Raw genomic sequence first — 26,470 nt, forward strand, 5'->3', positions numbered from 1 at the left:
GTTGCTTCTGAAATCCAGCCAGATCTAGGCCCTTGTTCTGGCACCAGCCCCTAAAGGTTTATGACGGAGAAGCCCTGGAGGGCAGAGGACCTGAGCCTGTGGGTGAGGCAGGTAGAGACTTGAAAACCCCATGCAGAAAACATGGACCCCAGCAGCCAACCTGGGCCCCAGGGAGAATGGCTCCTTCCTGGCTCTCCAGGGGCAAGACGGAACGGAAGGTTATGGGCACCAGCTCTCAGCACCAAGTCCTGCCAGTGGTCCTTGGCGGCAGCGTGGGGCTGCTGGGGGCAATGGTCCAGCCGCTGCTGCTCCAGAAGCCCCACCACGTGTAAGCACACCTTCAGAGTGAGTCCCCTCCAGGGATGGGCCTTTTGAAAATGTTCGAAACCTTTTGCTCAGCTGATCAAGGGCAGTAAGGAAGTTTCCCCTGCTTGTCATTTCCCTGGATCCCAAGCTGGTGGGAAGCTGAGGGCAGCTGCCTGTGGTTCATCCTTTCCTCCTGCCCACAGGCAGCCAGCCCGGCGTGCACGGAGCTCGAGACGGTGATGATGGACTGGCTGGGGAAGATGCTGCAGCTTCCCGAGGCGTTTCTGGCTGGAGAAGCTGGAGAAGGCGGCGGGGTGATCCAGGTAAGGCGGAGAGGGTGGGGTCTGGATTCCGGGGTGCAGGTGGCCCGCAAGCGTTGTTTCTTCTGGAGAATGAGCAGAGCAGAGCCCTAGGAAAGCTCTGCATCTGGTTTGGCTCCCCAGCCATCTCTCTCTCCCAGGCCGCTGTTGATGGTGGGCAGCGTGGTGGCTGTCACTTGCCTGGTGCGTAGAAGTAAACACACAACAGTGGAGGCGTGTGTGGGTCCCCATTGCTTCCCCACGTACCAGAGTGCTTCCCAGGCCCAAACTTAATTTTCACAATAGCGCTCTGATTAGGGACCATTTCTCAACCTCTGTTTTACAGGCGAGGAAACTAGGGCTCAGAGCAGTCAGGTAGCTTGCCCATCGATGCCCAGCAGGTAAGTTCTACAGCTAGGGTCTGAGTCCACACCCATCTGACCACAGAGCCACAATCTGACCACCACACAGGGCCGTCCGCAGTGGCAGCCGTGACCCAGTGCTGCAGAGCCTTCTAGAAAGAGCTGCACCATGGGGACCCACCATCCACCTAAAGATGCTGCCTTTGCGATGTGATGATTAAATGTATTCTTCATCTAGCACGTGTCTTTAAGAGTGTCTACGTGCCAGACGGTGCGTCAGGGGATGGGACACACAATGACAGGCACAGCGGGACATCTATGGCACGAATGCCACTCAGGAAACTAGGACTGCCCAGCTATTTTCTTTCCTAGCAGCAAAGAGGGACACTAATCAACCCACCACCCTCACAGGGAAAGCCCCCTCTACTTTGGGAAAAAAAATTTCCTTTCTCAAATATCGTCTTCTCAAAGGTTCTGAGAGTCAGTCACAGCAGCTGTGTTTGTGTCCACTTGGCTGACGGGAGCTCAGGCCCGGATGCCTCAGTGTGAGGTCACCTGCTGGCGTGGCCGGGTGAGATGGGGGGCAAGCCCGTCTCCAGGCTCAAGGCTGCTCGACTCACCGGGGGCCTTAAATGCTAGCATGTTAATCGGCTGACTAACCCTATTATTTTACAGTTCTTTCTGGTGGGAGCCTGATGGATCTCACAGCTAAAATCAGGGTTGACCCCTTGTAAGTCCCAAGCAAGACTCTGTCCTTGCCTCTTCTAGTTTCTAGAAGTTTCCCACATTCCTGTGCCATGGCACCTCGTCTGTCTGCAAAGTGGCTGCAAAGTGCCATCTCTCTGACCCTTCTTTCAGGTCACCTCTCCTCTGACCACAAATGAGAAAGCGTCTTCACTTTTCAGGACCCCCAAGATTAGATAGAGTCCATCCAGATAATCCAAGATAACCCCCTCCCCCTCCTGTCAAGGTTCTTAATCACATTAGCAGGGTCCCTCTTCCAAATACAGTGGGGATTCTCAGCTTCCAGGATGAAAGCGTGGCATCTTTTATTTTCCCAAACAAAACCAGTGCGGGTCAGCGTCACGGAGAGAGGGACCCACAGAGGGAGTCTCACTTTTACCCTCAATAAGTCTTTGGGGGGCCCAGGAATAAGCATGTCTGGTCATCCTGATGCTGCATTCGTGTCATCTCATTCAGAGATGTTGAAATACTCTTCGATAAACAAGCCTTGTGGCATGACCCAGGGCTGACTTTCCTGTGACCTACAGCCTGCTTACTCTCTCAGAGTAACTCTTTTGCCAGATCTCTTTCTGATGGTTGCGATGGGATGGCCGATGTGATGATGGGCAGTGAGACATCACAGGACCGGTGTTAGTGGCAGACAGAGATATGATATAGGCTGACTGTACTGGAGTCCTGGCTGTGATGCTCAGATTCACAAAAAGGAGACGGCCAGGATGAGAGTTTTGATAATGAAGTTGACTGTGCATCATTCCGGCAGGTTGGGATTATGGAATGCTCCCAAGATTAGGATGGTCATGAAAGTGTTTGCGGTGACAATATCGGCAGATTCTGCTAGGGAAAAACAGGACTAACGGACCTGCTGCATGGCCCCCACTAAAGGCAGAGGAGAATTCTCCTTCTGTCAGCTCAACTGGGACCCTGCGATTTCTGCCAGTGTGGAGATAAATCATATCCTGGCTCCGGGTCAGGATGGGAAAATCAGTCACAGATGCTCTTGTAAAAGGATTATGGTTGAGAGCGTCACCAAACCATTTATTAGCAGGACTGATAAGAGAATTGCTGAGTCACTCTATATGAAACCGTCTGTCTCCTGCCCAGCCTGGCCAGGCTCAACCACACTCCCTCGTCCCCTCCTGTCTCACCTCTCTGCTTATAGCACGCTCCCTCCTGCAACAGCATTTCTGAGTGCTGGCTGATAGAAATGAACCCTTCACTCTGAGTATGCAAAGCTTCAATACGGTGCTGTGCATGGGACTTAGACACGGCAGCAACAGTGACTTTTCTCACCATGGCAAACGTTTCGGCCACCTTGGACAGCTTTCTGTTGGTCAAGGTGATGCAGCCTGGGGCAACCTGGGAAAAACCACACACAAAGGTCTGAGCTCCAAGCCGCTTCCAGCCTGGGAAAGGGGCTGCTATCCGCAGCCCCAGTCCATGCCCCTTCAGCTGCATCTCCCCTTGCTGGGGGGTCGGGTGGCTTTCAGGTCCCTGACTCTCTGGGGCTCCACTGCCAACAAAGAGCAGGGCCTGAGAGAGGCAGGCTGCCATGGGGACCTTGGTGGTGAGTTCTGTCCGACTGGATTCCAGCCCTGTGGGTGATCTGACGCTTCACGACAAGATGGACCCTCACGGTAGACCTTCTTCTTTCCGATTCCACAATTTTTGTCAAGATACACTTTTTCCCTTTGTGCTATTCATTTTGACCCCATGTCCCAGCCTCTGGGAAGCCCAGTTAATCTGAGAATCAGTTCTTCCCTCACCCGGGGACATTTTCCTCCCGCTATAACTTAGTCTTTGTCTCTTGGTCCCTTATACTCTGCTTTAGAGGAACTTTAGCTTTCCACGGTTTGGGTACCTCTTCCATCATTTTCCACTTTTATTTGGCATTTTCCGTTCTTTTTTTTTTTTGTTTTGTTTTGTTTTTTGTGTTTTTTTTTTTTTGGTCATTTTCTCCTCTGTATTTTGGGGGAATTTCTCGTGGTTTTCTTTATATCACTATCTCCATTTTTCACAGTGTCGACTGATTACCTTCAGCGTCAATTTTGGCTCTGCTGTTCAACTTAAAAGCATCATCTCCTTTCTGCTAACAAAAACTAGACATCCATAGGATAAAGGGAAGAGATGCAGAAACACTTTGGGGCAGCTTCCTCCCAGTGTTATTTCAATACCTCTGTATGTGTACATACATATGTACGTAATAGAAACAGAATTGGGATAATACAATACATCATGTAGACCTCCTGTGGGGTGTTTTACTTACCATTTTGTTGTGGGCTTTCCCCACTGTTTATTTATCTGTAAATAGTTTTGGCCGTGCCTGATCTTCGCTGTAGCCCACGGGCTGCGGTGAGCAGGGGCTCCTCTCTAGTCCCTGAGTGAAGGCTTCTCACGGCGGTGGCTTCTCTTGTTGCAGAGCCTGGGCTCTGCGGAGCAGGCTTAGTAGCGGTAGCAAACAGGCTCAATTGTCCTGCATGCGGCGTCTTTCCAGACCAGGGATTGAACCCGTGTTCCCTGCAGGTGAATTCTTAACCCCTGCACCACCAGGGAAGTCCTCCTATTGTTCAGTCTTTGAGAATATTATTATTGCATGACTTTCTCCTTTTTTAAAATTAAGTATGGTATGTTTAATATGTGTGGTCTCCTTCCATTTGCATGACTATCTATGGTGTCACAATTTATATAAACAGAATAGCTATAGAAATGTGTATAGTATCACATCTTCCACTCGTGAGTCATATTTCAAAGGATACGCTCTAGAATGAAGGTCAACAATCCCCTAAGAGGGTCCTCAGCTTTCTTCTGAGGCTCGCCTGGTTGAGCCTCAGCACGAATGCTCCAGCTCCACCAAAGATCAAAAACAAACAACAATTTTAAAAAAGAGTTTTCCTGGGTCACTGGAGATCAGGACAAATACAGTTTCATGTTTAATTCTTTTCAGCAGCCCGAAATCAAATGATTTCTCTCATTTGATGCTACTCAAAAATCTTACAGATCCCTCATCATCCAAGGCATGTATATCATAATAATACCAACTTTGTGTTGAACACCCACTCAGAGTTAGGCTGTGTTTTAGCTTTATTTCTTCTGTTTTCTGTGTTCATTTCTCAACCTCCAAATATTTATGAGGATTGGGTTAAGGTTCAGAAACATAGTGCATAGTGCTTGAGCTAGTTCAAGGCAAAGCTGGTGTACATGTGAGCTGGAGGCCAGGGTGTCCCCTCAGCCTGCCCCTGGCCCTTGGCTGGGGTGTGAATGTCCAGAGATGGGCATGCTGCCGTGGGCTTCATCTTTAAATCACCTTTTCCTTTAAAGGCACTTCCATTTTCTAGAAACAGCAGAAGCTCAGGCATTTGTTTGGGACTAATTCTGACGTCCCTCAGCCCAAGACTCAATACAAACCCCCTTGGAGTCCTGTCCACCCAGTTTGCTCGAGGAAAGCAGTCGATCATGTCTGTGTTTGAGGCAGGAAGCCCAGCCTTCCCTCTGACAAGGCTGATTGCCTCTAATTTGCAAGGGCTCAGAGTGCCTGAGCCTGGTGACAGCCGGGGGGGATGCTGGCCCCCCAGAGCCATAATCACAGCTGCCAGGCGTCGGCCCTGTGATGGGTGTCTGCGTCAAATGGCAAACCATCCTTTAAGCTGGACAAACAGGGCCATGGAAATAGTCTCTTAATTGGCTCTGAAAGCTCTCGTGGAAGAAAGGCCAATTTCGTGCTGTGTGTGGGGCGACACTTGAAAACTAAGAAAATGAAAGGGTGTTCCTGCTCCAGCATCAGCAGCCAGTGGCAACGTTCACCGAGGTTCTTTCTGCCTTGCCGCAGCCTCACCATGGCAACCTTTGTCTGCGGCAGGAAAACAGAGGTATCCTTACTGCTCTGTGTGCAAGAACAGGCGCCCCGTCCCTTCCTTGGCCCAAACCTGCTTCCAGCAGAGGCCAGAGACCCACTTGTCTGCTGCGCCTGTCACCAAGCTGTTGCCCAGTCCAAGCCCACTCTGCTTGCTGCACTACAGGCCAATTAACTGAGAGATGTGGTGTTGAGGCAAGGAATACGTCTTTATCGGGAAAGCTGGCTGGCCAAGAAAATGGAAGAGTAATGTCTCAGCCTTCTTGTTGGGGGTCTGGATGCCAAGTTCTTTTATATAACAGAAAGAGACAGGAGTTGAGGAAGCAAAGTAAAACAAAACAGTCTTGCAGTTACCTCCTAGAATGGCAAGCCTTGGGCAGGGGATGTATTAATTTCTTCCTTCCCAGGTGGTTCAGTGGTAAAAGAATCTGCCTGCCAATTCAGGAGATGCAGGAGTCAGTGCTTTGATCCCTGGGTTGGGAAGATTCCCCTGGAGAAGGAAATGGCAACCCACTCTAGTATTCTTGCCTGGAGAATTCCGTGGACTGAGGAGCCTGGTGGGCTACAGTCCATGGGGTCGCAAACAGCTGGACACAATTGAGCACCTGAGCACTCCCATCCACAGGTGGACAGGGTCCTGAACCAAGGCACTTTGGTTTAATATTCAAGCAGGAGGGCAGGGTTCCCTGGGGCAGGTCATTACGTATAAACAGTATCCTTTTAGTGAAAAAAAGCAAGCGGAAGCAAAGGTTAAAGTAAAAGAAACAGATTTCCTGCAGTGAAGTGCTTGGCTGACAGTTTTTCATTGGCATATTTTTGAAAAATCACTTTTTGTTGCCTGAAGAAGGGGAATTTTCTTTCAAGGCATGGACAGCGCCTAAAGGAAAACCCATTGTGAACTGTTGTAGTGATTCAAGCCTTTCCTTAGAATATGGTTCAGAGAAGCATGGACGCTGGGGGGTAGTGGGAATTCCAAGGCCTCCGACAGAGGGTGATGTTGAGAGTGAGCTGCGCTCACACAGGAGTGTCAGGGAAAGACAAGGACACGCACCCCCAGGCCCGTGCCTTTCGGTGAGCTTCCCGTGTCAGTGTGTATGAAGGAGGCAGTGGATTTCCCTACTTTCTTCAATTTAAGTCTGAACTTGGCAATAAGGAGTTCATGATCTGAGCCCCAGTCAGCTTCTGGTCTTGTTTTTGCTGACTGTATAGAGCTTCTCCTTTTTTGGCTGCAAAGAATATAATCAGACTTTGGTATTGACCATCTAGTAATGTCCATGTGTAGAGTCATCTCTTGTGTTGTTGGAAGAGGGTGTTTGCTATGACCAGTGTATTTTCTTGGAATTAAGATTACAGATGTGTATATATGAATTTATGCATTGGAGCTGCAGAGCTCTACAGAACTATGACTGTTTTTATTTTATAAATTTCTTTCTCACAGTCAACAAAACTCTACCTTTTAGACTTTTTCTTTCTAATGGTAATACTATTCAGCTCATGGTCTTTTCCAGGATTTACATAAGATTCCGTGATCACACATGGAGTAGTCCCTGCAGACAGATATGGGTTTGCTCCTAACCATACTGCTCACTTACAGTTGATTTGGGGCAAGTTACCTAAACTCTCTGAACATAGGTTTCCCAACCGAACATGATACAATTAAAAATGAGCTTAGTTTGCAGCTTAGATGGGCTGACGGAGTAGGTGCTGAATTTATATTCTCTTTCACCACCACCCACCCTCAGAGGAGTGAATTTTGCATCCTTGATTCCTTTGCCAAAATAAGTTGTTGACATTCATTGTGTTAGCTTGATAAGGCTGCCACAACGAAGAGGCAGAGACCAGATGACCCAGGCAGCAGACAGGCTTGTCTCATCATCCGGAGCCGAGACATCTGATGTCACGGTGGCAGCATGGCTGACGTTCCCGAGGCTTCTCCCTGTGTGCTCACGTGGCCTCACGTCTGCGTGTGTGTGTGTGTGTGTGTGTGTGTGTGTGCAGGCACATGTGCTCAGCTCCTTGTCCTATGAGGACACCAGCCAGCCTGGACCACGGGCCCCTCTAAAAGGCCCATTTTGACTTTGTGACCCCTTCATAGATTTTGTCTCCATACGTGGTCACATTCTGAGAAATTGGGAGTTAGGGCTCCAACATATGAAATCTAGGGGAGAGGGATTCAGCCTGTAACATTAGTGACTGGGGAACACCCTCCAGGGCAATTTCTGGGTCTCAAAGAAGAGGCAGCCCCTTTGTGAAAACAGACAAACGTGTGTGTCCAAGTTGCTGTGTGTGCAGCAGTGCCCGCAGCTGTGCCCTGGGTCCCATTTCCTCCTCTGGGGGAAACGCACCAGCACGTCCTGTCCAGACTGGGAAGTGTCCATGGGAACGTGTCTGCCAAGTCTGCAGCAGGGATGCCTAGTAAGCGCCAGTGAGTGCTGGCGGGTATTTTATGAAACAGGCAAAGCAATGCTGAATTGGTAAGAAGAGCTGGAGTGTCAGTCACAGGCGCACAGCCTTTCCCCTGCATGGGAGAACGGGCTTGACGATTCCAGGCGCATCTTCTAAGAAAATAGGAAGACCCCACGTCACATCTCTCACATTTAGAGATGATTCCCTGGCTGCAATTGGGAGGCCCTGTTGACCTTTTCTTTGATTCAGGGAACTGCCAGTGAAGCTACCCTGGTGGCCCTGCTGGCTGCTCGGACCAAAGTGACCCGACGCCTGCAGGCCGCCTCCCCGGAGCTGACGCAGGCTGCCATCATGGAGAAGTTGGTGGCCTACGCGTCTGACCAGGTGAGTGCAGTGCCCAGGGCCTCCTTGAGCCTCCTGGGGTGGAATGGTTTGTGGTGTCAAGTCAAAACCCCACCGAGGACTTCCTGGTGGTCCAGTGGTTAAGACTCTGTCTCCCATTGCAGGGGCCGTGGATTCTGTCCCTGGTCGGGGAACTAAGGTTCCATATGCCTCATGGTGTGTCCAAAAATTAAAAAAGGAAAAACTACAGACCGTGCAGTATCTGTTTCAATCCAAAAACAGTCCCCCGGGTGTCACTAAGCTAGGGACCTCTGCTAAAGAAAAGATGTAGGCTGCCAGTGGGAACTTAGCAGATCAGGTTGGAAAGAGAATAAACGTGCCGTGAGATCACCCCGACCCCACCTGTCCCAGCTCGTGTTGAGGCCAGCTCGCTGCCTTCAGCACGGCGTAGTGGAGCCGCATGTGGGGCTCAGGGCTCAAAGACCTGGGCTCACATCCCAGCCCTGCTATTTTAAATTCTGTGATCTCAGGCCAATCACGTCAGTTCTCAAAGGCTTTTTTAAACCATCAGACAGGGTCAAAGGGCCTGCCACCTGGTGCTGCTGCTCTGCCAGCTAGTGGTTGCACCAGGATGAGGGTGAGGCAGTGCTTTATAAGGTTTAGAGATCTCTGCAAGTGGGGGCATCTGGTCCATGATCAGTTCCCATGATCAGCCTTCTTGAAAAAGGTTAAAAAGCAAAAGCAAAACGCAATTGTGTGAGAGAGAACAGAAGGAAAGGGCACTGAGCAGCAGCTCCATGAGTGAACCAGGAGTCAAGAGGGCACCCAAAACATGGCACCACCAGAGGCTTTGGTTCCACAAGGCTGATTTAGCTTTGCCCACATAGCATTCTTAAAGTTTTTTTATTGTGGCAAAGTCACATAACATAAAACATGCTATTTTAACCACATTTAACTGTACAGTTCAGGCTTCCCTGGTGGCTCAGATGGTAAAGAATCTGCATGCAGTGTGGGAGATCCAGGTTCTATTCCTGGGTCAGGAAGATCCCTGGAGAAGGGAATGGCTACCCACTCCAGTGTTCTTGCCTGGAGAATTCCATGGACAGCGGAGCCTGGTGGGCTACAGTCCACAAGGTCGCAAAGAGCTGGACCGACGAGTGACTCACACATACACCGTACAGTACAGCGGCGCAAAGTACAGTCACACTGTTGCGCCACGCTCGCTGTCATCCGTCTGCCAGGTTTTTCGCCTTCCTAAACTGAAACTCTGACCCACTGAACACTAAGTCCCCACTACCCCTCCCCTCCATACCCCTGGAGGAGGGGGAGCCCCTGGCATCTACGTACTTGCTGACTCTATGAAATTGACTTCTAGGTACCTCATGCGAGTGGGATCAGTTTTTGCCTGCTCAGACTGTACTTTGAAGCGTGTTTTAAGGGTGACTTAGGACACACCCTAGGAATAGATTGTACCTTCTCTTCCCCTGTGCTGCGCAGTATGCTCTCATCACTTATCTGTTTCATACGTAGTTGTGTGTGTATTTCAGTCCCAGTCTCCCACTCTATCCTACCCCCCTTTCCCCCCTTGATGTCCAAAAGTTTGTTCTCTGTATCACTGATGTAATATTTTTAATGAGTTTCTTAAGCCAAGCACTTCAACTGTGACAGCTTTGTTCTAGGGAATAAACATATGTAGCCTGAAATCAATATAATATGCATACTTGGATGCTTTGTCAGGAGGATTGTCTCTGTGTGAACTCTAACTCCAGGCGCTAGAGCTGCCCACAGAGGGTGAAAACTATTTACTTCTATTTATTTCTCCCTTGTTTCCCAGACAGACATGAGAAAACTTTTAAAAATGCATGTGTAGGTCTCTATGTATCTATGCCGAGATAAGTTGCTATGAATGTTAGGTGGTAGCCTTTCCCAGCAGGGTTTTCATGAGGGAATTTCACCCGAGAGAAGTGATCCGTGGGGTTCTCTAGATTCTTGCAAGGATGCTGTGTGGCTACTACTATCCTAGATGATAGGAGTCAGGTGGGTTCGTCACATTGAGTGGACAGCCATGGGCTCTAAGGCTTAATTCTGTGGCTTTGGGTTCACGTTTCCAAGGAGCAAGGTCTGATGTGGGGCTTTAAGGGTTCACCATTTATTGAGGGATGCTCTTTGGGGAAGCCTGTAGGAGTTAGGGAAGCCACATACACAGGGCAGGAATGAGCAAGGATGTGCCCTCTGGGAGAGTCACCTCCCATCAGCTCCTCCTGAGTGGAATCTACATTTCAGGTGAGCATTAGCCCCCAGGAGCACGAGTTCAAGGTGCTGGTTGTAAATATAAAACCCTATCACCTTGCTCCTCATCTGAGGGTAAAGAGGATGCACGAACCACAAGGAGAGCTGCTTTTGAGCATCGTCATATATTCTGCATGCAATTTTAGGGCCTCAGATGATAAGAGTGGGACTAGGAGCTTACTAAGTACACTTATGAAGTGATATCATCATCAGGTGACATGACTAGGTGTCATTTTCCCAGCTGTGCTTCCAAATGAGCATCCCCTGCTTCTGTCAAATTCAAACCAGTGGACTAAAAAGCCCTCAATACAGCTCCGTGTAAGACTGCCCTGATGGCTCAGCAGGTAAAGAATCTGCCTGCAGTGCAGGAGACACAGGAGATGGGGGTTCACTTCCTGGGTCGGGAAGATCCCCTGGAAGAGGAAACAGCAACCCACTCCAGGACTCTTGCCTGGGAAATCCCATGGACAGAGGAGCCTGGCAGGCTACAGTCCATGGGGTCGCAAAGAGTCAGACACAATTGAGCAGGACCCCACACTTGCCTGCAGGCACAGCCCAGCACTCTGCCGTCTGAGTTGGAATCGTGAAACTCGGAAGTAGAGTCCTCAGGACCTGAAAGGGCTCCTGGCCTGGAGGTGCAGGGAGTTGGGGGTGGGATCGAGGCTCTGCCTCCTGGCACTCAGGAGGCAGGCAGAAGTGCTGGAGGCTGCTGCAGAGTCTAACCTGGCGCTCTCTTGCAGGCACACTCCTCCGTGGAAAAAGCCGGCTTAATTGGTGGAGTGAGATTAAAAGCCATCCCTTCTGATGGCAAGTTTGCCATGCGAGCTTCTGCGCTGCAGGAAGCCCTGGAGAGAGACAAGGCAGCCGGCCTGATCCCTTTCTTCGTAAGTCCCCCCGGCCCCACAGGAGTGTCTGGGCCCTGCTGGAGCAGTGGGTCGGGCCTGTGGTGACACGATCATTTCCTGGCTGCCGCGGTGGTCACGGGCCAGGCATGCTCAGGTCATCACACCTCTCCTTCAGGGTGGCTGGAGCAAAACTCCAGTGATTTTCCCTTCTGCTTGCGTGAATCTCAGAAACACAGAGTACCCAGCCAGGGGGATACTGCTAAACCAAAAAGTCTTGCTTCTGCTTCCTGTTAAAAGTGACAGAATAGGGCGCACCCTTGACATGGCAGATGAGTGACAGCCATCGGAGTTAGCTGAGTTAAAAATAAAGTACACTTTCCACCTAGAGGGGTGTCCTCAGGAGATACTATGATGCATCGCTTGTGAGAGAGGTGTTGCAAGCCAGCAGTGATTAATTTAAAATACAATTAAATAGGATATGATTAAAACATCTAGCTAACCAAACATCAGCTAGTTTTGCTGTGCATGGCTGGGCGCTTGCCAGTGGGGAAGAAGCAGTCGCGCCCACCGGAGCCTGGGAGCTGCCCTGCCTGGTGTGCCATGCACCCCATCTCATGGCTGCACTGGGATGTCGGGTGGGACTGTGGCACGGGCCCCGTGGGGTGATCTGGCTACACTTTGGAGTCACCTGCGGAGCTAAGAAGAATGCCGATGCCCAGGCCCTGCTCCAGCCTCTCTGAGGACACCGGCAGGTATTGGAGTCGCTTCCCGGTGGCTTCCAGCTTCTGCTGTGCACCCAGGATTCCATGCTCCTAGGCACCCATCCATATCTCGGCACTTCCAAGTTGTAGAGCAAGCTAGGTTCAACAGACTCTAGGTGCCGCATGTTTATAACTTCCACTACTTTTTAAGAGTTACTCTTTGAGATGAGTTTTTTTAATCCAAAAATTGTTTTGATCAATTCAGATTTACCACCATTTGTTGAACAACTAACATGTCGTTTGGGGGAGGGACGGAAGGCATGATTTTATACATAATTTGATCTTGATTCAAGGATTTTCCAAGGGAATAAGGATCATAAATAATTGTAGAAACATCAACAAGTGTCAGGTTGTTGAGTTTGAAGATTTCTTTCTATATTTTGGACTATTGTTGGAAACCAGTCCTTTATCAAGAGGTATGCTTTGCTAATGTTTTCTCCAAGTTGGGGACATGTTGTTTCATTCTTAGAAAGTATCTGCCACAAAGAAGTTTTTATTTTTAATGAAGTTCATCTCATCAATTTTTTTCATGGACTATGCCAGGAACCCCTAAAAACTCATCTGCAAACCCAATATGTTCCAGATCGTCTCCTGTGTTAGCTTCTAGGAGTTTTATAGTTTTGCATTTCACATTTATATCCGTGGCTCATTTTGAATTGGTTTTTGTAGATGGTGTGAGTCTGTACCCAAATCCATTTCTTGCATGTGAGGGTCTGTTCCAGCACTGTGTGTTGAAAAGACTCTTCTTTTCCCATTAGATTGCCTTTGCTCCTTTGTCAAAGATCAGGTGCCCATATTTGTGTATGTCTATTTTGGGGCTCTCTGTTTTGAGCCATTGATCTGTCTGTTTATTCTTCTCCAGTACAACTCTGTCCTGATTACTGTAGCTTCTGCTAAGGCTTGAAGTTGGGTAGTGTCAGTCCTCTGACTTTTTTTCCTCCTTCAATACTGTGTTGTGTATTCTGCCTTCTTTTGCTTCTCTCTATAGACTCTGGACGTGGTTTGTCAATAGCCATAACATAATTGGCTAGAATTTGAATGAGATTGCATTGAATTTATAGATCAAATTAGGAAGTACTGACATCTTGACAATGTTGAGTCTTCCTACCCATGTACATAGAATATTTTTCCATTTATTTCGATAAAATCTTTCATCAGAGTTTTCTAGTTTTCTTCACATATATCTTGAGGCTTCCCTTGTAGCTCAGTTGGTAAAGAATCAATGCAGGAGACCCAGGTTCAATTCCTGGATTAGGAAGATCTCCTGGAGAAGGAAGTGGCAACCCACTTCAGTATTCTTGCCTGGAGAACCCCACGGACAGAGGAGCTTGGCAGCCTACAGTCCATGGGTTTGCAAGAGTTAGGCATGACTTCGCAAGTGAACCACCACCATATAGATCTTATACATATTTTGTTAGATTTTTATCTAAGTATTTCTCCCTCCCTCTCTCACTTTGCCTCTCTAGTTTGGTGTTAGTGTACATGGTATTGTGTTCTTAATTTCAAACTCAAATTTTTCATTGCTGGAGTATGAGAAAGCAACTGACTTTTGTATATTTTCCTTTATCCTCTGTCTTGTTATAATTGCTTACCAGTTTCAGGAGGTTTTGGGTTTGATTTTGATTTGGGAGGTGGATTTCTATATAGATAATTGTGTCATCTTCAAACAGAGGTAGTTTCATTTTCCCCTCTCAATCTGTGTATCTTTCGTCCCTTGTTTGTCTTTTTGTAACAGCTAGAATTTCCAACATCATGTTGAATAGGCATGGTGAAAGCAAATATCCTTGCCTTGTTTCTGTTCTTATCAGGAAAACCTCTAGTTTCTCACTGTTAACTTTGATGTCAAGTTTTCAATAGTGGTTCTTTATCATGTTGAGGTAGAACATCTCTTAAAACATCTGCTCTATCCTATTGGCTAGAATTTTTAAAATTTTGCTGGATTTTTGTCAAATATTTTTTATCTATTGATATGATTATGTGATTTTTTTTCTTCTTTAGCCTTTTGACAGAATAGATCATATTAATTGATTTTCAGTGCTGAATCAGTCTTGCATACCTATAGTAAGTCCCACTTGGTTGTTATTTTGTATATATTACTGAATCCAATTTGCTTGTGTTTTGTTGAAAATTTTCACATTTATCCAGAAGAGATATTTGTCTGTGGTTCTTTCTTTTAATGTCTTTGTCTGATTTTGCAGCTTGGGTGAGACTGGCCTCACTGAATGAGTTAGGAAACGTTCTGTTTCCCTCCATTTTCTGGAAGAGATTATAGAGAATTAGTTTTATGTGTCTCTTTTTTAAACTGCAATATAGCTGGTTTACAATATTTTGTTAGTTTCAGGGATATAGCATGCGGTTCAGCATTTTTACAGGCTATGCACCGTTGACACATATTATCATATAATGCTATATTTCCTTGTGCTGTACAGTGCATCCTTAACCTGTCCCGATACTTGCTTATCTGGTTTATCCATAGTAGTTTGTACCTCTTAATCCCCTGCCCTTACCATTTCTCCCCCCGCTTCCTTCTTCCCCCTGGTAATCACGAATTTTTTTTCCATATCTAGTTTAATTCCTGTCTTAAATGTTGGGTAGATTTTACGAGTGAACCCACCTGGGCTGGTTGCTGCCTGTTTTGGGGGCTATTAATTTATTGATTTTGTTTTTTGATAGATACAGGTCATCTTAGTCTGTTCAGGTTGCTACAATAAGCTACCACAGACCAGGTGCCTTATGAACAATAAAACTTCATTTCCCCCAGTCCTGGAGGTGGGAAGTCTGAGATCAGGGTGCCAGTGTGGGTGCTACTCAGGGTCCTCTCGTGGGTGCAGACAGCTGACTTCTTACGTGTCCTCATATGGAGGAAGGGGCTCAGGAGCTTTGTGGGGGCCCTTTTATTGAAGCACTAATCCTATTCTCAAGGGCCTCATCCTCACGATCCCCCAAAGGCCCTGCCTCTTGATACCAACCACTTGGATTTCAGTGGTTTTGCACAGACCTGTTGAGAGCATCGATTTTTCTTTATGTGAGTTTTTGTAAAACTATGTCTTTCAAAGAATTGATCCATTTCATTCAGGTTTTCAAATTTGTGGGCATAGAGTTATTCATAATATTATTTAAATATTATCCTTTTACCACCCAGGGAATCAGTAGTGATGGTCCTTTTATTTCTAATACTAGAAATTTGTGTCCTCTCTTTTTTCTTGGTTAACCTAGTTAGATGTTTATCAATTTTATCGATCTTTTCAAAGTACCAGCATTTGGGTTTGTTGATTCTCACTATTGATTTCCTGTTTCTAATTTCATTGATGTCTACTCTAATTTTTATTATTTCTTTTCTTTTAGACCCTTTGGATTTAATTTGCTCTTTGTTTTCTAGTTTCCTAAGGTGGAAGCTTACATTCTGGATTGAAAATTTTCTTTCTTTTCTAGTGTATGTATTCTTTTAATGCTATAGAATTCCCCCTAAACATTATTTTCACTGCATTCCACACATTTTGGTAAGTTGTATTTTCATTTTCATTGAGTTAAAAATATTTTGAAAATTTCCCTTTGCCCTATATGTTAATTAAAATCTTTACTATGTTGTCAAGCCATAAACATGATATGTCTCTCTGTTTTTTTAAATCTTCTTTAATTTCTTTCATCATATAAGCCTATACTTGCTTTGCTAGATTTATACCTACATAATTCTTTTTTGAACAGTTATAAACAGCATTGTATGTTTAATCTAGGTGTCCGTGTGTTTATTATAGCTTACAGAAACACGATTAATTTTTTATGTTGACCTTGTATCCTGTAATGCTGCTGAACTCACTTGTTAGTTCTAGGAGGGTTTTTAAAAAATGACTTTTATGGATTTTTCTGTCTAGATAACCATGTCATATGCAAACAGGTACTACTGTATTTCTTCCCTTCTGACCTGTTTGCCTTTTATTTGTTTTTCATGCCTTTTTGCACTGGATAGAAATTCAAGTACTCTTTGTTTGGCAGTGATGAAGGTAGGCATTCTTGTCTGGTTTCCAATGTTAAAGTGAAATGAGTGTAGTTTTTCACCATTAAGTGTGATTCCTGAAGTTCTGAGAATTTTTATCATGAATTAGTGTTGAATTTTGTCAAATTATTTTTCTATACTGATTGATGTGGTTGAGTGGTTTTATTAAGTCTATTAACAAGGTGGATTACAGTGGATTTCAAATATTAAACCAGCCTTGCATGCCTGGAGTAAATCTCATTTTTTTCATAATGTAATTCCTATTGCTAGATTCTAATTACTAACATTTAAGGACTTTTGCTTCTATATGCAAGAGTAATATTGTTTGTAGTTTTCCCTTTTTATAGTCTTATTTTGATGTTAGCGTAATACTGACTTCATAAAAAGATTGAGAAGCAGTTCCTTCCTCTTCTATTTTCTGGAAGAGATTGTGTAGAGTTAATGCTAATTCTACTTTAAACGGACTTCCCTGGTGGCTCAGATGGTAAAGCGTCTGCTTGCAATGTGGGAGACCCGGGTTCGATTCCTGGGTTGGGAAGATCCCCTGGAGAAGGAAATGGCCATCCAGTCCAGCACTCTTGCCTGGAAAATCCCATGGACGGAGGAGCCTGATAGCCTACAGTCCATGGGGTCGCAAAGAGTCAGACACGACTGAGCGACTTCACTTTACTACTTTAAACATCTCGTTTTGAATTTAGCACTGTTCTATACATGGGAAGAAGCAAGAGTCTGGGTTCATGGAAATCACTCCTTTGATGCACACCTTGACCATCCAGGGTCAGCATCTGGCTTTTCTCCACCCTGAATCCGCTCAGGGTGCACAGTCTAGGGCAGCTACAGTGGCCGATGGCTTGCTGGCCGCAACCTTGTTTGCTTACTGATGTGGCAGGCAGCATTCTTGTTTATATCCTCATAATCTGGTGGCAGAAATTCAGAGGCAGCACGGTGTTCCATTTTGGCTGCTACCCTATGTCTTTTTGTTGAAAAAGACTTTGAAATAAGCATCATCTATGTGCTCTTCAGGGTGGCCAAGACCTGTGTTGGGGCATTTTATATGCACCATTTAAGAGGCATCTACACCTACACCAATTACATTTCACTCCCAGGGACGAGGGAGCCTGGTGGGCTGCCATCTATGGGGTTGCACGGAGTCGGACACGACTGAAGTGACTTAGCAGTAGCAATCCTCATGGTGGGCTCTCAAGCAAAAGGTGACAAGTTCACAGTCTTTGGAGCAAGGGCCAGATACTCACACTCATTGCACTTCAAAGCCTATCATGATGGAAGAAGTAACAATTCCATGCTAATTCACTAAGTCACTCACTTGTTTGACAAATGAACACCCATGACATACTGGGCCTGTGGGAATGAGATCAAGGAGGGCCCTCAAGCATCCTGCTGGCTGGAGTGGAGATATTAAGGTAACAGTCTGCACCAGGGTGCAGTATAATCTGCATTAGAGATCCAGGGATTTGGAGCAGACGGTTTCATCAGAGCTCTTAGTTCGACCTGTATGAAACGCCTGCTTCCTTAGAGCCCTCCCTATGCCAGCCCCGGGGATCCGCGGGTAGGCGTGGTCGCTTTCCTCTTGCAATGCCGCTGGTGGCAGATAGACATGCCCACGGATCGTTGTGCCATTTGGTGAGGACAGTGCTTCCCTGGTGGCTCAGATGGTACGGAATCTGACTGCAAGGCAGGAGACCTCTGGTTTGATCCTTGGTTCAGGAAGATCCCATGAAGAAAGAAATGGTGACCCACTCCAGTATTCTTGCCTGGAGAACTGCACGGACAGAGGAGCCTGGAGGGTTATAGTCCATGGGATCGCAAAGAGCTGGACACCACTGAAGCAACTAACACACACACATGCACATGGACGGGGTAGAGGGTATGATGAGCTCAGCAGGGGGGTGTCAGTGAAGTCTTTGCTGAGAGTTAACATACAAGCCCCCCGTCCTGCAGGACATGCATCATAAGCCTGTCTTGTGGACGAAAACAATACTGCAGCGGCACAGAGATAGGGAGGATCACTGGATGCGTGAGGAGGTGCAGCTGGCCGTTGTCTTAAAGTGAAAGTGAAGTTGCTGAGTCATGTCCGACTCTTTGCAATCCCATGGACTATAACCCTCCAGGCTCTGTAGCCTACCAGGCTCCTCAGTCCATGGAATTTTCCAGGCATGGAGTGGGTTGCCATTTCCTTCTCCGCTATCTTAAAGGGGCAGCCAAGGGCCGTGAAGCTGGAAGGAGAGGCTGCCTGGACCAGGCAGGAGTGTTGCTTGAGCTTTGACATGTTTGCTGGTTCCCAATGAAACGAATGCCTGGTGGTTATCATCCTTCACATGGTGTGACTCTGTCCGATCATGAGATGCAGACCCTGATGCCTGGGTGTCTCAGGGAGCTTGCTGACCCTGGAAGTCTAGCCAGTGCTGGAGATCTGAAGGGCATGTGAGGCTTTCCTAAGCAAGCTAGCCCCCTGGAGCCCACGAGCCCTGCCCGCCTCCTTCATGGTTCACAAAGGGGCTACAGCCCTTCAAAGTGTGACCTGCTGTGGAAAGTAGGGGGCACGCTGGGCAGATCTGAACTGGGAGCCCTCCAGGAACTCGCCTCTTGGTGGTTTGCTTTCCTGACCTGGTAAGATCAGGCCCCAGGCAGAGGGCAGAGCCCAGCGGGCAGTGGGGAGACTGGCAGAGGAGGGCGGGGGCAGCGTGGGGTAGCAGGACAGCCCCAGGCTCTCAGAGGTGAGGCGCCTGGCCCGCCTCCCCCTTTGCAAATGTGATTAGGTCTTTGCAGAGCAGCTGAAATCAGGTTAGGATCTCTGAGCTGAGCCGAGTAATCAGAGCCCGGAGCAGAGCAGGTGCTGGGCTTAAAGCGGCTTCTGAGAATGAGGACAGGCTGACTCACAGCCCTCAAAACACGGAACCACGGAACACATGGGCCCTGCCGTCACCAGCCCAGCCTGGCACATCCTCCTGGGACCCTGGGACCCATGATGCCCACATGCTGTGCAGGGAGCTGCCCAGGGCTGGGCTTGGTTGGAAGGGCCTCAGGCATGGCCAGTGTGTGGGGTTCTTTAACTGGCAGAACCAGAGTTAAGCATCCCTGGGCTCTCTTTTTGGTCTGGTCCTGCCTGTTTGTCCTCAGACCCCATGCTGAGTGTCTCACTTAAGCTAACAGTAAAGTAGGGACATCCAAATCAGGAGGGTCCTGACGAGTGAATATAATGTCCGCAAAGCTGAGACATGTTCTCAGCTGAGGCCACTCCCAGGACTGGGCAGCGTTTTCTTGATTTTACAAAATGTTCCACGGCACAATGAAAATATCAATACTAACATAAAAAAATCTCAGAATAAAAGATGTAATATTAACCAAATCTCATCATAAGAAACAAACAGTACTAATATTTGGTGAAAGTATTCTAGACTTGCTGCCATATACACATTAATAGAAAATAATTTTAACAAGAGGATATTCAGGTTGCATTTTAAAAACAGATGGTATGGCATTTATTTCCATTAGGATTTAACTGAGGAAAATGAGATGAAATGAAAGGAATTCCTAGATGTCAGAAGTGTCATTCCTGAGTGACTCTTAAAGTTCTTGAATAAAATAATTTGCAAGTGATATTAAAATAGTTGAATCATCCTGTGGGTTTTTTTTTTTAAAGCTATGCAAGCTTTATGACATAGACAAAGCATTTTATGGGTCTCGTTCTACCTACCAAACCAGGACCCTTAGACAAAGTGTTTTAATATTCAGTTATATTTTTGGAAGGAATTGCAAACACCAGAGGAAAATGGCTCACTGACTCAGATTCCCACTCAGTGACTCATCTGGCCAGGATTGAGCAGGCTTGGAGAATGGCTGGTGCTTGGACTGGGGTGGGGAGGGATGTGGGGTGGGCACAGAGGTGGGAGGGGAGGGGCTGAGAAGCCACGGGAAAGGTCAAAGCTGCAGGGTCTCCACTCACAGACCTTAGGCTCTGGGCATATCCTGGCCCAGTGCATTTGTGTTGTAAACGAGAAAAACACCCACCAGGCGTCCACCTGATGCAGAGCTGGGCCTCCAATCTGGCCTCTTTGTCCCACGTGCTTGGCTTCAGCGTCTGTGTATCCATCTTGCCTCTTTATTTTCTGTGCTGCTGATAACTGGATGTTATCAGGAAGCTTGCTGACCCTGGAGGTCTAGCCAGCTCCTAGGGACCTGAAAGGAAAGTGACGCTTTCCTAAGCAAAGCAGCACTCTCAGAGCCCACACACCTTGCCACATCCCCTACGGGGCTCTCACACTCCAGGCTGCTATGGTCCTGCCCTAGCCCTCCAGAGCCAGGGACCAGACAATCAGAGCAGCTCTTGTGCCCACAGCCCATTGCAGTGATCTGAAATAACTCACGCGGGTCAGGATCAAGCCTGCCTCGCCTGCTCCTTTCTGCTGGAACCTGGGCTTCGTGCCCACCCTTTCCTCTCTCTCCATCACTTCCTCTACCTCCTGATCAACACTGGTGCTTCCCTGTGTGGCCCTGCATGGCATGGCATCCCCTCTCCCTGTGGGTATCACAAGCTATCTCTTCAGTGGCCATAGCCGCCCACACTGTTGGCCTTCCCTGACCTGAATAACAAAGCATCACTGTCTCCAGCTCATGTGACTATGTCAGCTGAGCCATCCCAGGGCAGAGCCCCACATTCAGTTTTCAGATTAAACACAAGTGGTCGTAGGTGGAATGCAACCAGGGAGGCCTCCAGCCTGGTTCTCGAGTTTACTATCTTTGTTTTTCTGATCCTTCTGTCTCTATTCTCGGGGCACAGATAATTGCTGGAGGCTCCATAAAGGCTACACAGATGGCATGAAATGTCAGTCTTGTCACACTGAAAGAGAAATTTCATTATTTAGACAGCACTCGCCACCATAGATCAATTAGGCTCTTTGGTTTTGAAAACATCAGATGCTTTTTGATAGTTTGGAGGGTGTTTGCATGCAGCGAATGTTTCAGCACCCAATCTGTGCCAGCAACGTGTGAGTTCCCAGCAACACGAACAAATAAGATGCAGACCCTGGTCTCAAGAGCTTCGTGGGTTGCCAGGGCTGGGCCTGGGGGTGTGGCTGTGTGTGTGGAGGTTGTAGCAGGGACTATGATGTAGGACTGAACAAAGCACATTTGCTTCTTACCCTCCAGGTGGTGGCTACACTGGGGACCACATCCTGCTGCTCCTTTGACAACCTCTTAGAAGTGGGGCCCATTTGTAAGTATCTGCTTAAATTTTATTTGGAAAAAATTTTCCTGATATCCAAAGACTTTAGTGAGCTGCCTTTTTGGGCTCTCCTAATAATATAACATTAACTTAATATTATATTATACCATTATATAATAATATATTATAATAATATATAACTGACTCATTGGAAAAGACCCTGATGCTGGGAAAGATTGAAGGCAGGAGGAGAAGGGGATGACAGAGGAGGAGATGGTTGGATGGCATCACCGACTTGATGGACATGAGTTTGAGCAAGTTCCGGGAGTTGATGATGGAGTTGCAAAGAGTTGGACATGACTGAGCAACTGAACTGACTGACTGATAATATATAAATGTAACATATAGTAATATACCATATGATAATATTAACATCATGAAACTTATTGTGGGATAGTCTGCCAAACTCTTCTCATGTTTGTAGTGGCACAAATCTCCTTAAGCTTGAACTCCAAACACTCAGAATTTGGGCTAATTGGACAACAGTTAACCTTAGCTGTACCAACACTGTTGGTAAGTAAAATACCACGGTGATATCAGATTGCAAAGGCTGTGTTGTCCCATTGAAGAGAACCAACCTTGCAGATTCTCAGAGGGTTTGGCAGGAGAGGGATGGCAGGAGAATTTCTTGTCCTTGGAGTAAGTCTTCCAGCATCTTTTTTTTTTTTTTTTTTTTTGCCTTCTTGGAATTCCTGAACATAGGTGAGCAAATAAAGCAATTAAGCAAATCAATTTAAAAAACAAAACAAAACAAAACTAGATTCCTCAAAAGAAGAAAGTGAGCTTTGTGTGTTTACTGGGAGCCTCCCTGGAGGAAGGCATGGCCACCCACTCAAGTATTCTTGCCCGGAGAATCCCGTGGACAGAGGAGCCTGGCAGGCTACAGTCCATGGGGTCACAAAGAATCGAAAGCGACTGAGTGGCTAACAGTTCACTTAACTTCCTTCTTCCCTCAGTGGAGCCTTGAGGTTTTCTTAGACAGAATTCAGAGAATTCAAAGGTGAGCCGGGAATTAAGTGGCTTGGACTGTTGCTAGAAGGCCTCTCCTCAGGCAAGGGCCCAGCTTATGAGCATCCTCTCTGTCCTCGGGGCAGGAGAACCAGCTCCCTAGCTGCAGGCAGAGCCGCTGCCCAGGGCTGGGGGAGGCAGGTGGCAGGAGCCCCCTGGAGGGCCTAGATGTTTCTGGGCCATGCTGTGGCTTGTACTAGGCATCCAGCCGGCTGCTGGGCCTGGCTCACTGCCCATTTGTGGAACTCCAGGGGTTTCTCAGCTCTCCTCACCTGAGTCCACCTGTGGACCATACTCAGGGGATGCAGGAGTGGACCATCTCCCCCCTACCATGAGTGATGGCTGGATGGCGTGCGTTGAGCCGGCTGCAGTCACAGCAGCTGTGCTTCAGCCCAGCTGCCCTTGTGGCTTCAGTTCTGAGCTCTGTCCCTACCTGCAAAGTGCAGTCAGAAGTACCTGTCATTGTGACCTGATGGGATTCTGAGTGAGTTAACACACAGAGAGGGTGTGAGGCAGGAGGGTGGGGGGAGTCCTTGGGATTCAGGAGCTGTGAGGCTCTTGGCTGGCGCACCGGGTGGCCGTGGGCGTTCCTGGCCTGTGACCACGGGCTCTAGCTCCCTAGCCGTGACCATGGCGGACGGCTGTCCCACCCGCTGGCTGGAGTCAGAGGTGCAAGGCCGGGGCGGGAGGCCAGGGAGGAGGGGCAAGCTGGCTGTGGCCATAGGCGTGGCTTCACGGGATGCAAACCCTGATCCTGGGCCAAGGCGCTGGGCCACTGGATTCAGATGTCAGGCTGGGAACTGGACGTCCAGGCCCCTGCCGGTGGATGGCAGTCCACGGCTATTAGATTAGAGGGCTGAGAGCCCCACGGGGCACAGCCCACAGGACCCCGCCCCCAGCACTGGCTGCTTTCCTATCCTGGGGCTCCCGTGGCCCCCGGGGCTGGGGGCTGTGGGAAGAGCTGGATCATTGAGGGGCTTTTGATGCCAACGTAGAGGCTGTTCCCAGGGGGCTGAGGGATCCAGTGAGTACCACTACCCTCCACCTACTGCCTAAGCTTATCCAGGAGGGCAATTTGGACGATTCTACTTATTATTGGCAAGGCTCTTATGAACCATGGGTGGTGTCCTCACAGTGAATGAGCACCTTTTACCTGCTTGCCCTCCTCTGAGTGTCATTTTCTTGCTTGTCACCAAATATTTAGCATTCTTCAACTTTGGACAAGACCTGGTCAACCTGGTTCTATAGTGTGATCAGAGAAAAACATTAAAATAATTCAGATTAGTTGTCTTGGCCAGTATTTGACGAAGAGGCTCATCAGAACCTAGTCTTCTTCCAACTACTGCTTTAGGAAAGATGCTTTTTTAAAAAGCAATGTTTATTATTTATGTATGTGTTTGGCTGCTCCAAGTCTTAGTTATATCACATGGGATCTTCAGTCCTCATTGAGGCATGTGGGACCTTTGGTTTCAGCATACAGACTCTTTTTTAAAATTGATTATTTCTCTATGGCTGCGCTGGTTCTTCGCCGCTGTGCACGGACTTTCTCCAGTTGCTGCCGGCAGGGCCTGCTCTTCAGCTGCTGGGCACCTGCTTCTCCTGGCGGGGGCCTCTCTTGTTGCAGAGCACATGCTCTCGGGCCCTTCGGCCTCAGGAGCTGTGGCCCACGGGCTTACTTGTTCCACAGCATGTGGGGTCTTCCTGGACCAGGGGTTGAACCCATGTTCCCTGCATTGGGAGGTGGATTCTTGGCCACTGGATGGTCAGGGAAGTCCCGTGTGAACTCTCTACTTACAGCATGTGGGATCTAGTTCCCTGACCAGGGATAGGCCCCTGCATTGGGAACACAGAGTCCTAGACACTGGATCACTCGGGAAGTCTCAGGAAAGACACTTTCTGTTTAGTTTCTTTTGAAACAATTTGCCAGTGAGACTGCTTCAGTTGGTCACCTTGGAGTGATCAGTGGAAATTCCTGGCAGACTTTATTGAGAAAAGGGTAAGAAACAGAAAGCAGAGAGTTGAAGGCAGACAGGCAGAAAGTATGAGGTGGGAAGCTGAGGCGGAGGTCCCGGGAGTGTGGAAGGGGATACAGGGCAGACAGGATGGAATGGCTGGTGAGGATGCACTGTCTGGGGGATGAGTCCTAGCAGACACGGCCTTCCCCTCCCCAGAGCCAAGGGCAAAGGCCAGATCTCCTTGGGGTGAGGCTAGTTCTCTCTGCAGCCGTCTTTCTGGGGACCCCCTTCCCAGCCGAGGGCCCTCTGTCTTTCCCCACCTACTTCCCGCTCCGAGATCTCCTGTACCCTCTGGAGTGACGCAGCCTTGGGGGCTGGCATCATTCCAGCCCCCTCCTTGGGGTCTGAGGTCAGATCTCCTCTCCTCATCTTCCCAGGCGAGGCCCAGCTAAGGAAAGGGGTTGTGGTTTTACTGTGTGACAAGCGTCTTTCTCGCGGGGTGAGGGCTGAGGGGTCCCCAGAACTCCATCCCCCTCCCCCTGCCCTCATGGCTGTGTTCCTTCCTGCCTTGTCTGCCTGAGCTGGGCACAGACCCTGGCATCTGTCAGGGTCTACCCAACTGCCTCTAACAGAAAATGCAGTTCTCTGACAGCGGCCTCTGCAGCCCCACGGAGAATCCAAACTTGCCCTGAGAGTTTGTGTCCATCCTGTACGCGTGTCTGAAGCTTCTCCCTCCCTCAGCAGAGCTGAGCTGTAGCAGCGACAGATGACAGCATTGCTGCTGCGGTGCTGGCCATTAGGTCCTTTCCTGATCCCATTTCTCCTAAGGCTTCCTGCCCTTTCTGGCACACAGCCACATCTGAGGGGGGCTCTGAGGGCACCTGGGGGCAGGCACTGTAGGCTGCACCCAGTGTGACTCTCTGGGTTAATTATCATTGTCCCAGGACACAGTTGATCTTAATCCAACTTTCGTTGGATTGGATTTCGAGGGCTTTCGTTCCTTCCATCCTGAAGTTCAAACTGAATCTCTGCTTTGAAATGTGTCTTCCATCTTTTATCAGCAGAATTCAGAACTGGTCCTCACTCCTCATAGCATTGTGTGTGATGAGCCAGCATCACACAGGCAAAAGTGAACTGAATCTATTCACCTGCGTGGCTGCATTGGCAGGTCCCGACCGGCCCCTGCAAGGGGGCCCTGATCCAGGTCTCCCAGGGCAGCATCTGCCCCCGTAAGGGGAGGAGCCCACCCCTTGATCTAGACCCACCACCTCTCCTGCTTGCGTATTTCACAGCCGTGGGAAGCACCCAGCGCGGAGGCTGGGAATAATCACAGTGATCGTGTCGCTCCTCGCTGAGTCTGTCTAGTGTCGTGATGGATACAGTATGAGTGTCACCTGGTTTATCCCTCGGGGTCTGAGTGCTGTTTTATCTCCATTTGCCGAGAGCAGAGTGAGCCTGTGGCATGGCAGTAAGGCCACACGGCAGTGGGCACCTGGGGAAGGGATTTGAACGCAGATGCACCCGAATCGAGGAGCACGTTCAGACAGGACTCTCCCAGCTCAACGCTAGAAGGTTCCTGTCCTGTGAGGCCCTTCTGGCGTGGCTGGAACACAAAATTCACACTCATGAAAGGAGTTGAGAAGATTCAGGAAGCATAAAATAGGTGCCTGGACTTCCTGCGGAGATGGAGGGGGGCAGAGAGACCAGTGGGGACTGTGGGTGGTCCCCACCTCAAGAGATGCTTGTGGGAAGGGCTTCAGAGCCCAGAGATTTGGAAAGAAAGTTCACAGTGAGTGAGGCTGGGAGAGCGGATCAGAGTGCATACCTGGAGTGGATGTGGACAGCGGGATGCGAGTGGGGTATGCTGGTCTCATGGAGCTTTGCTGGGCCTGAGGGTCAACTCGGAAAGTCCAGGTGCTCCCTTCGCCTCCATGCACGTGCTGCATACTGGTCCGCGTGCCCAGCGCTGTCAGGCCAGCAACAATGAAGAGCTGCTGCCTCAGCATCACCGCCTGTCAGGGATGCAGACATCAGACCAACAAACGCTATTGACAGACGATGTTCAAAAGG

The 26,470-nt window shown here is 48.4% G+C and overlaps 1 protein-coding gene and 1 long non-coding RNA gene across 3 annotated transcripts in view; one reads left to right on the forward strand and one right to left on the reverse strand.

Annotated features, from left to right (window-relative positions):
• Positions 1-26,470, forward strand: part of DDC (dopa decarboxylase) — a 94,283-nt gene that overhangs the window by 26,344 nt on the left and 41,469 nt on the right. The window contains exons 4-7 of the mRNA XM_069587322.1: positions 510-629; positions 8,214-8,348; positions 11,336-11,479; positions 21,362-21,428. Of these exons, the coding sequence (XP_069443423.1) occupies positions 510-629; positions 8,214-8,348; positions 11,336-11,479; positions 21,362-21,428 (466 nt within the window). The remainder of the gene's footprint in view (positions 1-509; positions 630-8,213; positions 8,349-11,335; positions 11,480-21,361; positions 21,429-26,470) is intronic.
• Positions 19,536-26,470, reverse strand: part of LOC138439091 (uncharacterized) — a 37,643-nt gene continuing 30,708 nt past the window's right edge. Inside the window, exons 2-4 of one of the 2 annotated variants that reach the window (XR_011256566.1) lie at positions 26,226-26,412; positions 22,016-22,129; positions 19,536-20,392 (exon numbers count right to left, since the gene is read on the reverse strand). This is a non-coding gene — a long non-coding RNA (uncharacterized lncRNA). The remainder of the gene's footprint in view (positions 20,393-22,015; positions 22,130-26,225; positions 26,413-26,470) is intronic. The other variant, XR_011256565.1, reaches the window with a different exon arrangement.

Source organism: Ovis canadensis, chromosome 4, assembly GCF_042477335.2.
Source record: "Ovis canadensis isolate MfBH-ARS-UI-01 breed Bighorn chromosome 4, ARS-UI_OviCan_v2, whole genome shotgun sequence".
NCBI classification, from domain to species: Eukaryota; Metazoa; Chordata; class Mammalia; order Artiodactyla; family Bovidae; genus Ovis; species Ovis canadensis.